The 15369-nt window shown below is 45.4% G+C and overlaps 1 protein-coding gene across 13 annotated transcripts in view; it reads left to right on the top strand.

Annotated features, from left to right (window-relative positions):
- The window catches only part of Kdm2b (lysine demethylase 2B), a 119259-nt gene that overhangs the window by 102430 nt on the left and 1460 nt on the right, over nt 1-15369 (top strand). For 4 of the 13 annotated variants that reach the window (XM_076922788.1, XM_076922793.1, XM_076922795.1 and 1 more), the window contains 9 exons: nt 3076-3219; nt 3977-4063; nt 4241-4501; nt 4688-4801; nt 5375-5413; nt 5595-6274; nt 6704-6867; nt 6954-7115; nt 7891-8109. In XM_076922788.1, the coding sequence (XP_076778903.1) occupies nt 3076-3219; nt 3977-4063; nt 4241-4501; nt 4688-4801; nt 5375-5413; nt 5595-6274; nt 6704-6867; nt 6954-7115; nt 7891-8109 (1870 nt within the window). Of the gene's footprint in view, nt 1-3075; nt 3220-3976; nt 4065-4232; nt 4502-4687; nt 4802-5374; nt 5414-5594; nt 6275-6703; nt 6868-6953; nt 7116-7890; nt 8110-15369 lie in introns of all 13 variants that reach the window. The other 9 variants (XM_076922787.1, XM_076922792.1, XM_076922794.1 and 6 more) reach the window with 4 other exon arrangements.

The following is a 15369-nucleotide window of genomic DNA, read 5'->3' as shown; positions in this document are numbered from 1 at the left end:
GCTGAGGCAGGAGGATTGACAAAAGTGTGAAGCCTGCGTGTTCTGAATGCAGCAATTGCTAAGTCAGCCTGGGCTACAGAATGCAATATTCTTTGGGGGGCGGGGGGGGGGACGTTTAGCCAATTCAGGAAGCCATGTGTCATTAGGAAAAGCAAGGAGACACAAGAGTTTTCTATTAACAAGGCTGTTACAAGGAGGTGCCTGCAGAGATAAGACAGCACGCCACACAGGTTTCCTCTGTCTTTCTGCCTGTGCAGATAGATAGTCATTCGTCACTTCCAGTGTGGCAAGGTCTAGGAGCCACTATGTTCCAAACCAGCAGTTTCTACAGACAGGTTCCTTAAAAGTGTGGGTTGTTTTTAAGACTCCCTGTTTTAGTTTCCCTGTAGAGCATTGGCTGGCCTCGAACTCACTGAGACCCACCTGCCTCTGAGTGCTGGGAATAAAGGTGTTTGTTACCATACCCAGCCTCACAAAGACTTAAACTTACCTGTGGAATGTGTGTATTACAGATTATTTTGAGGTCCTTGTAAAGCACTTTGATTAAAACTGATGGTATGGTGTGGTATGGCGTGGTATGGTGTGGTGTGGTATAGTATAGTGTAGTGTGGTTTGGTATGGTATGGTATAGTACAGTGTGGTGTGGTATGGTATGGTATAGTATGGTATGGTATGGTATAATGTAGTGTGGTATAGTATAGTATGGTGTGGTGTGGTGTGGTATAGTATGGTATGGTATAGTGTAGTATGGTATGGTATGGTATAGTGTGGTATAGTACAGTATGGTAGATGGTATGGTATAGTGTAGTATGGTGTGGTATAGTGTGGTATGGTATGATATGGTATGGTATGGTATAGTGTAGTATGGTGTGGTATGGTATAGTATGGTGTGGTATAGTGTAGTATGGTGTGGTATGGTGTGGTATGGTATGGTATGGTATGGTATGGTAGGCACTATTGGGCACAGGAAGGCTGAAGATCTAACTTGGCTCCTGGCCTCACTGTGTATCATTTATGGCAATTTTCAATTTATATGGTCTTAAGAAAAGTCTTATTAATCTAATGCTGTATTTGAAATTACAGTTGAGAAATAGTAAAATGGTTTAGGTTCATTTTAAAAATAAGTATGTTCACAAATGACATGTTTTTATGAGAGCCTATACTGTATTTTCAAAAATAAAAGTAATTAGTAAGGGGAAAGAATGGCATTATCTCATGTTTCTTTAAATCTCTTGTATCTGGCTCATTAGGATTTATGTTTTCATATCTGCTTCTATATACTACCAGTTAGACATGTTGATTTGGATGGAGGCTGAGGAAAAATCCAGCCTCCCACAGATTGTTGAGAGGGGAGGAACACGCAAAGAGCTTCTGTAGATAGATAGCCTGGGTCCTTTGAAGAACCGTCAGAATCCCACAGGGGGTAGCTTCTTTTATTTTTATTTTATTTACTTACTGTTTGTTGGTTGGGTGGGTGGGTTTTTGTTTGTTGTTGTTGGTGGATGGTGGTGGGTTGTGTGTGTGTGTGTGTGTAGCCCCTCACATCATAGATCAGGCTAGCCTTGGATTGGGGATCTGCTTCCTCTTGCCTGCTGAGTGCTGGGACTAAAGGTGTGAGTCACCACTGCCCTGGGGCGGCAACATAAGTTAGTTGGAAGGTGGGATCTGCAATTGTAACTATCAGCTTTTCACACTGTTGTATTAACAGTAGTTGGTCTTGGCCTTGTCTCTGCAGTTAGGTCAGTAACTTTACACACTGGTGACTGAGGCCATTTCCCATAGACTGCCGTGCGCTCTAAGCATATGCATATAAGTCACATCTGATACTATTATTTTTTTGTTTGTTTGTTTTGTTGTTTTTGTTTTGTTTTGGTTTTGGTTTTTCCGAGACAGGGTTTCTCTGTGTAGCCCTGGCTGCCCTGGAACTCACTCTGTAGACCAGGCTGGCCTCAAACTCAGAAATCCACCTGCCTCTGCCTCCCAAGTGCTGGGATTAAAGGCGTGGGCCACCACTGCCCAGCTGGACATCTAATATTATTATCATTCTGATAAGAAAGCCTGTTTCCGACCATGGAAAGAGTACCAGGTGGAGGAAAGTTTCATTAGCTCTTAGTCTCGAATTTTGTCATGTGTACCAACTGGCAAATTGTTTTTTTGTTTGTTTGTTTGTTTGGTTGGTTGGGTTTTTTTGTTTTGTTTTTATGACAGGATCAAGTCTTAAGTCTTCAAGAAAATACAACAGCAGCTACTGGGGTTTTTTTTTTTTTCTACTTTTTCAAATAAAAAGTTATATTCTAAACTAGACATGTTAGCTCACACCAGTCTCTGTGAGGAGACTGAAGCAGGCAGGTCATGAGTTTCTATATACGCTACACTACATTGTGAAGCCTTGTCTTTAACAAGTAAATAGCAGAATAAAACAAAAATAAAATAGAGATGTTCTGTGGAGAACCTGGTGGTCAGTTGAGCTTAAAACATGGTCACGTGTATTTTTCCTTTGATAACGGTCCCTCGGCATGGGGAAGTATTGTGTGCATATTTCCTGTGTGGAAAGGACCTGTGCTCAAGGGTTGAGGTTTTTGTGAAGTTAATCAAAGACCTTAAGTGGAACTGGTGATCTTTCTTCTGTATGCATGTGGTCCTGAGTGATTGCCTGGTACCTTAGTGAGATCTCAACACTTGAACCCACCCATGCTTTGATACTGTTATGGCAGAGTGCAAATCATGTCTTACTCAAGACAGGTATGACTGGAGTCCTCTTTTGAGGTCTTGGGAACTGAAGTTGTGGATTGTGCTTTGATAACAATGGTAAGAGCTTTAGCCCTCTGTGGACACATTTAGATTTGTGGATAGAAACAAAATATACTCTTTACTTTGTGCCTCATTCCTCTAAAAGATAAGCCCTGGATACGAGAGATTGCTATCTATTGTTCATTGTTGTATTTCTAGATCTTGTAGAGTACCTAACACTGATAGTATGCAAACAGGTAAATAAATTTCGCCTGGAGACAGGTTGAGTCACCAGTGGGGTCTGTCTTCCCTCCCTGATGACTTGCATGTTCTTTGGGTCCTCAGCCAGTGCTGCCCCACACCGCCGTGTGCCTTGTGTGTGGCGAGGCAGGGAAGGAGGACACAGTGGAAGAGGAAGAAGGCAAGTTTAACCTCATGCTCATGGAGTGCTCCATCTGCAACGAGATCATCCACCCTGGATGCCTTAAGGTAGCATCATCCCTAGAGGCTCTGGGCACCCCATCCCCCATGCTTCAGGGTCTGATGGTTCTGATGTGGCAGCTAGGGTCTCTCCTTAGAGATGACTGCTCAAGTGGTGAGGGTACGTGGGTGGTATTGCGCAGTTCTAGGGCATTCTGTAAGAGTGAGTTCACTCTGAACACCTAGTACCTCAGAACTGTAGCAGGTTCCAAGCATCTCAGTAGACAGAAAACATGTACCTCACACCTGGCTTCTGGGAGAAAAGAGCCTGGGCCAAGGAGGGCGGGTCCTGAGCAATAGGTAGTTCTTCTGTGCATCTTCGCCAAGAACCGGTTCCTGTGATATGCTAGGGCAGGAATGCCTTGTGGGTGACCTCTGTGCCTGCCTGGCTCAGGCAGCTGATTCCACGTTAGAAAGGAAGAACACATTCTGGTTGGCACATGTCTCTGTCTCAGCAATCATACTTGTGGCTGCAAGGGGTGAGGGCCTGGGTTCCCTTGCCACGCCCACCTGAAGGGGGTGCTGTGCCATCCATGGCTTTGGAAGCCAACCTCTCCTGGTGATTATTGCTTCAGTATTTCTCTTGAGCTCAGCTAAGGTAAATAACACAACCACATGGTGGGTCCTTCCTTTTGGCTAGACAAGATGGACACTGCTTTGGGAAGGGTGTGAATGCTGAGGTACACCAGGCTTTGAAGTGACCTCTGTCCTTGTGGACCCTCTGAGCTCCCTTCCTTGTCCACTGAGTCCTGTCCTGTCCTTGCAGATTAAGGAATCAGAGGGTGTGGTCAACGATGAGCTTCCTAACTGCTGGGAGTGTCCGAAGTGTAACCATGCCGGCAAGACCGGGAAAGTGAGTGCGGACTCCAAGTCCCTGCTTGGGTCGGGTTGGCAGAAAGGGATGGGCTGGGCCTTGCCAGGACCAGCTTGTCCCCAGTTGTCAGTCAGGTGGGGTGCAGCAGGCTGGGAAAAGAAGAGCAAGTTCAAAGATATACAGTTGGATTGTTGTTCTCTGTTTTTGGCCTACAAGCAAAAGCGTGGCCCTGGCTTTAAGTATGCCTCCAACCTGCCTGGCTCCTTGCTCAAGGAGCAGAAGATGAACCGGGACAACAAGGAAGGGCAAGAGCCTGCCAAGCGGAGAAGTGAGTGTGAAGAGGCTCCCCGTCGCAGGTCAGACGAGCACCCCAAGAAGGTGCCTACAGACGGCATCCTCCGCCGAAAGTCTGATGATGTGCATCTGAGGAGGAAGCGGAAATACGAGAAGCCCCAAGAGCTGAGTGCACGCAAGCGAGTACGAATTGGGAAGGCCTGGGTCTTGAGCCGAAGGGTGGTGTGGCTGGTGTGGGGTGTGGGGTGGGTACACCTTGGGATCCTGGCCTCTTAAGAGCTGCCCTGAGCAGGTCACCCAAATCCTGAGAGCCTGGCCCAAAAGAAAGAGAAAAGCCAGCGAAGTCACTCCTCTTCCCACCCCCTTTAGGCCTCGACGCTTCAAACGTCCCCGGGTTCCTCCTCTCACCTCTCGCCGAGGCCCCCTCTAGGCAGCAGTCTCAGCCCTTGGTGGAGATCCAGTCTCACTTACTTCCAGCAGCAGGTGCTCCCACGCCCCGCCCTCCTGAGGCCCTGGGGACTTTCGAGTCCAGGCTGTTCTCCTCCCCACTCCCCAGCACCCTTGCCCATTGCTGCTGCCCCAGCAGCAGCCCTGAGAAGCTCTGAGGTGGAGAAGCCTCTGTTGGTTGGGGAAGCTGCAGCTGGGAAGATCCTGGTAGGCCTGCTCTGCTATGGGCCTTGCCATTAGTAGCCACAAGGTGGCGCCTGGAGAAGCTCCTGGCTTAGGCTTGGCTAGGGTTTTCTCCTTCTGGTCTCCAGCTCTGGGCTCCCTCAGCCATGACACTGCTGTTAGTGGGTAACTGTCACGGGCAACTGCCGTCTCTGGTCTATTTCAGGTGGGAGGTCAGCTGGGTGGGAACAATTGACCATCCTCCATTATTTCTGTCATTCTCTGGAAAAGCATCAGGTCTTTGTTAGATGTGAAAGACATGGCTTTATAGGAAGATGTCCTTCTAGCCCTTACTGAAGAGACTGGGCTTGTGGTGTGGTGGGCTGTAAAGGGGACCATTTTTCTCCAGTCCAGGAGCAAGCTCTGTATCCTTTCTTCCTATGACAGCTAAAACCTGGCAAAGAAGATAAGCTTTTCAGGAAAAAGGTACCATCTTCCCTTCCCTTGTGTACCTGCAGCCTACTTTAAGCTGTCAGAGCTGTAGGCAACACACCCGGTGGCCCAACTGTATCCCATGATAGGGTTGGGAAGTCTGGGGTGGGTGCCGCCCCAAACTGAATGGGTTAATTCCAGGCCACCCATTCTCACCCTTCCCTCTCTCCTGCAGCGGAGGTCCTGGAAGAACGCTGAGGATCGTCTATCACTGGCCAACAAGCCCCTTCGGCGCTTCAAGCAGGAACCAGAGGACGATCTGCCTGAGGCGCCTCCAAAGACCCGGGAGAGTGATCAGTCACGTTCCAGCTCACCCACCGCTGGGCCCAGCACTGAGGGAGCTGAAGGCCCAGAGGAGAAGAAGAAGGTGAAGATGCGCCGGAAGCGGCGGCTTCCTAACAAGGAGTTAAGCAAAGAGCTGAGCAAGGAGCTCAACCACGAGATCCAAAAGACAGAGAGTACCTTGGCCCACGAGAATCACCAGCCCATCAAGTCAGAGCCCGAGAGTGAGAACGAGGAGCCAAAGAGGCCCTTAAGCCACTGCGAGCGCCCCCACCGGTTCAGCAAAGGGCTCAACGGCACTCCTCGGGAGCTGCGGCACTCACTGGGACCTGGGCTGCGCAGCCCACCTCGTGTTATCTCCCGGCCCCCACCCTCTACATCCCCACCCAAGTGCATCCAGATGGAGCGTCACGTGATCCGGCCACCACCCATCAGCCCCCCACCTGACTCGCTGCCCCTGGATGACGGAGCAGCCCATGTCATGCATAGGGAGGTGTGGATGGCAGTCTTCAGCTACCTCAGCCACCAAGACCTGTGTGTCTGCATGCGGGTTTGCAGGACCTGGAACCGCTGGTAAGGACAGCCCTGTATAGGAAGGTTTAGGTTCCAGGTCAGAATAGTCCATGGAAGCATATATTGCTTGAATTGATATGGAGGCGCCTATTTGGTTTTCTAGTATGGAAAACGAAGGACCATATAGAATTCCTTGTCTAGACTTAGCTGAAGTTGACTAGGGGTTGTTAAGAGGCATATCCTATAGAAGGCATAGTAAGGCCCAGAAGGCATTTTATAGAGAGTTCTTGCTGGCATTTTCTCTATAAGCATGTGGCCATCAACAGAGGTGCCCAGATATGGGCAGGGTGGATGCTAAGTAAGTTACAGAGGGTTGAATCTTAGAGGAACTGCCTCCTTGAAGATAGCAAGCAGGAAGAGTTGCTATAGCCAAGCAGCGGTTCCCCAGGTGAGACAACTCTGATGTTTCCTGTCTGGCCCAACTTCCAGGTGCTGCGATAAGCGGTTGTGGACCCGCATCGACCTGAACCACTGCAAGTCCATTACACCCCTGATGCTGAGTGGCATCATCCGGCGACAGCCTGTCTCCCTTGACCTCAGCTGGACCAATATCTCCAAGAAGCAGCTGAGTTGGCTCATCAACCGGTTGCCTGGTAAGCTTTTGGTAAAGGATCCCGTATGTGTAGTAATGAAGGCCTGGATTACGTCACCTGACTCCTACCCTCTTCTCATCTCCTAGGGCTCCGAGACTTGGTGCTGTCGGGCTGCTCATGGATCGCTGTCTCAGCCCTCTGTAGCTCCAGTTGTCCATTGCTCCGGACCCTGGATGTCCAGTGGGTAGAAGGACTAAAGGATGCCCAGATGCGGGATCTCCTGTCTCCACCCACGGACAACAGGCCAGGTGAGTTGCCGGGCTGGGACTGTACCCTAAGGGTCTGTCTCACGGACATGAGGTGACTGAGATACCCTGTTTGCTTTTGATCACCTATTACCCACCCTCCCACTCTAAAGTGTCATCAGCTTTCTCTGGCCTTAGCCCTTTGCTAGAAGATGTGGGGCAGAAAGTTCTTAGCTTGCTTTGGGTGTGAGGATACGGTCCTAGGTCAGCTGCCTGGGTGTCTCCCAATCCCCAGCCAAAGCTCAAATGGGTACATGTATAAAGTGAGGTGACAACAGACAAGGACAGTGGGCCATTTCTGCACCAGCTGAACTATTATTTTTAGATGAAATTTAGGCTTTCTTATTTTCTGAGTTTTCTTGATGGTAAAGGCAAAGGATAGCCTGGACTTAGTACTGCTAGAATGAAGGGTAGTCTACACAGCCTGAAGGCAGATCTTAGTACTGCTAGAATGAAGGGCAATCTGCACAGCCTGAAGGCAGGTCTTAGTACTGCTAGAATGAAGGGTAGTCTGCACAGCCTGAAGGCAGGTCTTAGTACTGCTAGAATGAAGGGTAGTCTACACAGCCTGAAGGCAGGTCTTCCAACCATGCTTATGAATTCTGATTTCTCTAGAGAATCTAATACAAATTCTGATGTGGAAGCTTCTAATGCCAAGACTCTGGCTTTGGTGTAGGGTACACTTGATGACTCTGGGCTTTCAGAGTAACAGATCAACAGCAGGACTTTATTTTCTGTTCAGATTGATGGGTTGCCTCTCTCCTGTGTGTCCCAACAGGTCAGATGGACAACAGGAGCAAGCTCCGGAACATCGTAGAGCTGCGCCTGGCTGGCCTGGACATCACAGATGTCTCCCTGCGGCTCATTATCCGCCACATGCCCCTGCTCTCCAAGCTCCAGCTCAGTTACTGTAACCACGTCACTGATCAGTCCATCAACCTGCTCACTGCAGTCGGCACCACCACCCGAGACTCTCTGACAGAGATCAACCTATCAGGTGAGGTGGGCTCCATACCTGTGGGACATGTGGGCACTGGGTGTTTGTTATGAACTCTGGTTACAGTGCTTTCAAATACAAGTGAATGAGACCGCCAACTCATAGAGGGGAAGTGCTATGAGAATTAGAATACTTGCTATCAGAAACCAGTGCTAACATTAGTGAGGGCATGAAACAATGACTCCTGATCCAAGCCATAGCCTAGGACATCTCCTGGGTGGTAAGAGATGAGATCATGCCTGCAGCCAGTGTGTGAGCAACAGCCATGGCTGGGCTGGAAGGCAGGGTCAACTGAACACAGGGTTGTTTCTGCCTGTGTTGCCAGGTCTTGTGTGCGCCCTTTATGACCCGCTTACCAAGGAGCCCGTTTGAGAGATGAAATCCCTATAGAGTCCCAGTACTTATGTTGGTCATGGCTCTCAGAATCCTCATTCTCTCTATTGTTCTTTGGCTGGAATTGATTCTGAGGACTTGGAGCTTGGTTGCACATATAGCAAGGTAGACAGTGGCATGGCCACACTTCTGCAATCAAGTTACCAGTGTTTTCTGATAGTTTACATTAGTCTGGATTGTAATTGTTACTTATGTGGGAAAAAAAAATCAAAAGTAACTACTAGGGAGAAAGTTGTTTTTTCTCAGGAAATTAAGTGGATATCCTTACCTCACTAAAATTGCATCTGACACAACTGCATTCTGTTCCCGTTAGGACTCACATTGTTTCACTGTTTACCTCTCTTTATAGCCATGTCCACACCACCCACCAGGTGGGGTGGGAGGGTTAGACAGTTTGGGATCATTCTGTATTTATAAAGATTTGGTAGCAGGAATCTACCACTCACAGAGGCATAGAGCCATGCCGAAGTAAAACTCCATCACCATGTATGACATGCAGAATGTCTGCTCAGGGACTCAGCGAGACTTGAAGAGTGACGGAGCTGCCAGCATCTGGTTCTAAGCTCTTAATTATAATAAATCTTCTCCCATGTTCTAGTTGTTATGGATGTGCAGTGCAGTTCAGGAAGGATGTGTGTAGAACTTAGTGTGTAGTGTGCTTGTGAGATTCTCAAGAAGGTTACAAACCCTTTCTGTGCCCTCGTTTGCTTATTGAAATACAGAACACAGTTGTTCTTATCTCCCTAGGAATACAACTGTGACCTTCTACAAGCTCATCATCTATACATACATCATCTATATTTCATTTCTCCATCACAGCATACTGAGACCATATTTTCATTTCAGGACACATATATCTACCTACATGCTGTTTATTTATTTATTTATCTATCTATTTATTAATTATTTTAAAAAGCCAGTGGTTTCATAGCTCCAAGTACCCAGAAGATGAGGGGCAGTAATATATATTTCAGTCCTCTGCTACATGGCAAGTTCAAGACACATAAGAACCTTAAGTCGTAACGTATATTAAGGCATGACTTTATTCTTAATCTCTCCTTTTGTCCTTAGCTCCCATTAGGACAGCCCCTTTCCTGTGGCTGGGGGATCTGGCATCCCGTTGTTGCATTTCATCCTAGACATACAGATGAGGGGCTCAGACAGATGGGGTCTGGCCTTTTTCCAATCCTTACCGCTAGGCAACCCTTAGACTCCTTTATGGAGGTCTGCTTCCATCTGTATATTACTAAATAGTGGACATATGCTGCCATTTCCATTCAGGTGTGTGTGTACAATGTAACTTTTGCATTCTCTTGTTACTGACTCCACTCCTTCCTCTCCATTTTTCCAGTTTTTAAAGTTGGTAATATTGAACTTACAGTCTTGTATACCTTGGTCACTAATTAAGCCAAATAATATATTGAGTACACTTCCTTTCCTGCATGACTCTTGAGTTTTGCTAGTTAATAATTGCCCTTTTGGTTTTGTTTAGCTTCTGAAGCAAACTGTACAGTAAAACTGAGTATCCCCTTAAAAGCTTACTAGTCACACAGTTGTTTCTGCAGGACAGTATCCCCATCCCTGGCCTTTTCTTTTATTCCTTTCCTACTCTCCCTTAAGTTCTCATCTGAATTGGCTGCCATCATTGCACGGCAGCTATTCAGGGGCCTCACCTGCCACCAGCCCTTGTTACCCTTCTTCCTTGATTCCATCTTTTCCTTCCTGGTGGTCTCTTGTTGGGTGAAGTACATAAACATTTTGTGTCTATCCAAATTTAGTTGATAGTTGAATATAAACCCATAGTTTGTGAGTCACATTGCTTCAGAAAATAAAATGTTTTCTCCCCTGGCTTCTTTAACTCCCAGAATTGGAAATGAAAGTCAATTCAGTGCTTTATCATTACTTTTCTCCTAGTTTTGTAGAAGTTGTTTTTGTCTCTAATTTTGTGTGTGAGGGAGGAGTTGGGTCTCTTTTTTTTTTTTTTTTTTTTTTTTGGTTTTTTGAGACAGGGTTTCTCTGTGTAGTCCTGGCTGTCCTGGAACTCACTCTGTAGACCAGGCTGGCCTCGAACTCAGAAATCCTCCTGCCTCTGCCTCCCAAGTGCTGGGATTAAAGGCGTGCGCCACCACCGCCCGGCGGGTCTCCTTTTACAAGAGGTGGTGAGTCACCAAATGTAGGTACTGGGAATCGAACTCAGGGCCTGTGCAAGAGCAACACACTCTTGATTGCTGAGCCTTTTCTCCACCTCTCCAGTCATTTATTTATGTGTGTGGTCTCTACCTTGTGCGTGTAGGCACCCAGTCCAGTCTCCCAGTACCATCTGTGGAAGAGGCTGTCTTATTTCTTCAGTGAAATGCATGCCCTTGTCAAAAATCATTTGAGGGCTCACAAAATGGCACGTACTGCCAAAGCCTTGTGACCACAAGTTTGATCCTTACTTTTCATATGATGGGAGGAGAGAGTTGACCTTCAAAAATGTCCTCTGAGTTCCTCGTATACACCACACACGCAAATATATTTTAAAATTAATTAAACTAATTTTACTAGCTAGGTGTGGCTAGTATTTAATGTTAGCATTCAGGAGGCAAAGGCAGGAGGATTTCTTTGAGTTTGAGGCTACATGGTCTACTTAGTTTCAGAACAACCAGGGCTTTGTAGAAAGACCCTGTTTCCAGTAACAACAACAGCAATAATAGCAATAGTAGTTGTTATTCTGTATAAATTTCATTGCTGTTAACACCAGTTTTGAATGCACTAATTGGGGTCTATTTACTAAAGTCTCAGAATGGGCCTTTCTATTTTTTACAAAACCACCTGGGATTCCTCATCTTTGACAGTAATATTTTATTTTCTAATCCATGAACTTAGAATTTGTGTCTTTTAGTAGTTTTGCTTTATTTTTTACCATCGTCAGTGGACAAGTCTCATTCCTTTGAATTTACTCTTTTTGGGTGCTATTGTACATGGGCTTATAATTTTTTGTTGTTGTTGTTGTTCTCATTTAGAAATGGAACTGTTGCCAGGCAGTGGTGGCGCACGCCTTTAATCCCAGCACTTGGGAGGCAGAGGCAGGTGGATTTCTGAGTTCGAGGCCAGCCTGGTCTACAGAGTGAGTTCCAGGACAGCCAGGACTACACAGAGAAACCCTGTTTCAAAAAACCAAAAAGAAAGAAAAAAAGAAATGGAACTGTTTTTCTAAGTTTGCCAAAATGTTTTAAGTAGAAGAGGGTTTTCATTTTATTGTTTTGAGTTACTCTTTAAATACTTCACTTTTTATAAAAACTGAACCTTTTTTTTCCTGTTAAACTTGTTTTTATTTTTTTAATGTTTAAAAATAATAACCATTGGTAGGGTTTCTCAGATTTTGGATTTAAAAAAAAAATGTTGCATACATGTGTAGTGTGTGCATCATATATGTGGTTAGTGACTGCAGAAATCAGAAAAGGTGTCAGATCCCCTGGAACTGCTAACCTAGGTCCACTGAGCCACCTCTGCAATTCCCATTATTATATTGTGAACATTTTCAAACATACAGTAGCAGCAACTAGTTCAGGGAACATAACTTCTTGTTTTAGTCTTGTGTAACAATTAGAAATCTCATATATAGATCCTATTTATATAATCAATAGTGCTTCACACATAAACTAAAAGTGCTAAAAGAGAAACGGAGTATTCTCAATGCCTGAAGATGAAAAAACTAGCGGGGCGGTGGTGGCGCATGCCTTTAATCCCAGCACTCAGGAGGCAGAGGCAGGTGGATTTCTTTTTGTTGTTGTTGTTCTCATTTAGAAATGGAACTGTTGCCAGGCAGTGGTGGCGCACGCCTTTAATCCCAGCACTTGGGAGGCAGAGGCAGGTGGATTTCTGAGTTCGAGGCCAGCCTGGTCTACAGAGTGAGTTCCAGGACAGCCAGGGCTACACAGAGAAACCCTGTCAAAAAAGAAAAGAAAAAACTAACAAAAAAGATGCTTCTACGTAGAGCTTCTCTCTCCCCCTTTCCAGCAGCCCCTTCCTTACTCTTCCTAATTAGCCTCTACCCAAGATGCAAAGGCGAATTTTAAGTATAAATAGGATAGAAAATTTGCCAGTATTGGGGGTGGGGGAAAGCACTCAAAAAAATTTTTTTTTCATTTTTCAGTGTGACATGTTGACCAGCCCTTGACCTGTTATCAGTAACCCTTGATTCAGGACCAGGAGTGAAGCTTAGCGATAAAGCACTTGCCCTGGCTGGATTCTTTTTTTTTTTTTTTGTGGTTTTTCGAGACAGGGTTTCTCTGTGTAGCCCTGGCTGTCCTGGAACTCACTCTGTAGACCAGGCTGGCCTCGAACTCAGAAATCTGCCTGCCTCTGCCTCCCAAGTGCTGGGATTAAAGTCGTGCACCACCACTGCCCAACGCCCTGGCTGGATTCCATCTAAGATTACAAACGCAAACAGAACCTCAGAGTTAGTTACCTTTAGAAGGCAAGAGAAGCTGATGATATTGGCTTCCAAGAAGTACTGTTTTTTTTTGCTTTGTTTTGTTTTTTTAAAGATTTATTTTATGCATATGAGTACACCACCATTGCTGTCTTCAGACACACCAGAAGAGGGCATCGGATCCCATTACAGATGGTTGTGAGCCACCATGTGGTTGCTGGGAGTTGAACTCAGGACCTGGAAGAGCAGTCAGTGCTCTTAACCACTGAGCCATCTCTCCAGCCCTACTGTGTTCTTTATATTCAGTTTTTTTTAGAAAACACTTCTCATTCTGGGTTGGAGAACTTCATGGTGTTATTTAGCTTGTTCTCCATCTCATTTTCTTTGGTTACTGTGAACTCCAGGTTAAGCCCAGAAGTTTGAATAAATTTAAACATTTCTTTTGATAAGAAAATTTCCTTGATAATAGTTGTACTTTGTCTCCTTGCTATGAAAAAAAAAAAAAAACTTGTGACTGTCTGTGGGTGAGTTCACAGTCGTGTACATGCTGGCTACGACCTCAGGATCCTCTCTAGGATGCACCTGCACCCTTCTGACTAACCTCCTCCTCCTAACAGCTGTTTGCGTTGAGGTCCATCTCCAGAGCTCATCTCACTCTCAAGCCTCACTTCCATCACTAACCCTGGAGTTAAAAATAAAAAAATCCCCTGAAACAGTCTCTCACACGAAGACAGAGGAGCCTTACTTACAGCTCCTGTCCCTTTCTCGGCACCTCTCACCCAAAGGATTTTGCTGTCCAGATGGCACACTGATTTGACTTGAGGCCATTAGGTATTCATGCTTATCTTGGCACTTACCTTTTCACACCAGTGTGACCAGTATTTCCAGATGGCTCTGTTTCCAAGTTGACTTTGGGGCAGGCAGCATTGGCCTCTTTGGTGAATCACTTTCAGCAGTGTTCCCTGGCTCTTAGTTTAAACAACAATGAAATAGCTTACATCTGGCAAACTGGAAGGAAAGAACCACTCTCCTCACTCCTTCCACAGACAGGTACTACCTGCTGATGGACGATCCCTATGACAGTCTTTAGCCAGCCAGCTTTGATCGAAGGTAATGAAATCATCATCATTTTATTTAAAAAAAAAAAAAAAAAAAAAAAACTGTTCAAATGGGGCTTCACATGACATACTGAGGGTTTTTTTTTTAAGCAAAAATATGGAAAATGTGTTTTTATACTAGCAAAATCAATCCTCTATAAGGTGACTCAAATACAGAGTTTTATGTAACTGTGTGTGAGCATCATCATTTGCATCTCTAATTATTGCAATAAGATTTATAAAGCAGATGAACAGGTATTATATTGTAGTGCCCATCTTTAATCCCAGCACTTGGGAGGCAGAGAGATCTTATGATTTTTTTGAGGCCAGCTTGGTCTACAAAGCAGTTCCAGGCTAGGCAGGGCTAAGAGACCCTTTCTCAAAAACTCCTGCAATGTACTGAAAGCTTAGTGTTTGCTAGCATTCTCGTAACTCTGCCCCTTCAGTCTAACTGTAACCCCACCGTCACTGGCTCAGACTCATTGTCTTGTGAATACCTGTAAGTGCTTGTATTACTACCTTTGAGAGGTGGGCTATCCTCATATAGTCCATATTATGCATTCAAGAATTGGTGAGCACCTATCTGGGTTCAGGGCTTTCTGTAGGCCTGTCTGCAGGACTGACAATGTACAGGTGATCGGTGCCTTCATTCATTCATCTGTCACTTTGTTACTGCATGTTACCTGCTGGCCCTGATTTTTATTCAAAAGTGGTAATACAGAGAAGGTGGTTCAAAATTAATACCCCTCACATGATAACAATCATTTTCTCATTTATCTTGCTTAGTTTCAGTTGGACACTGATTAGCCAGTGATTGCATTCAATTCTAAAGTAGTAGGATTTAAGAAAAAGTAAAAAATGTTGAAAAAAATACACAATATCTATAGGATATGGTGAAGTGTTTCTTTTGGACAAAGCCTTTCTTCACTCTCTGACTTTAGAAGCTTCACCCTGATCTAGCCTTATCCGCTAGGATATTTATCTGAACACAGTAGTCAGATAAAAGGGATGATCTTAGGCAAACCCCTCAAAACACTGTGACTGTTTTTGTAAGACAGAGGTTTTGTATGTGACTATACAGGAAAAGGCAGCCCTGTTGTACAAGTAGTTTCTACCTGATAGAAGGGACAGAGTGTTCCAAACAGAACCTTATGTCTTCACACTCGATACACTTTTCAAGAATACATTATTTAACTTTGCAATTTGGTAAGTGAAATTATCCCCATTTGGCAGACATCAAGGGCTGGACTATGCTAAAGACCTGTTTTCTCTATTACTGGACACTTGAGTTTACAGGGCCTTTGTGAGTTTATAGGACTTTGTGTCTTCTGTACCTCACATGGTTTCTTCTTT

Source organism: Arvicanthis niloticus, chromosome 24 (assembly GCF_011762505.2).
Source record: "Arvicanthis niloticus isolate mArvNil1 chromosome 24, mArvNil1.pat.X, whole genome shotgun sequence".
NCBI lineage: Eukaryota > Metazoa > Chordata > Mammalia > Rodentia > Muridae > Arvicanthis > Arvicanthis niloticus.
This window is presented reverse-complemented; position numbering and strand designations above follow the sequence as displayed.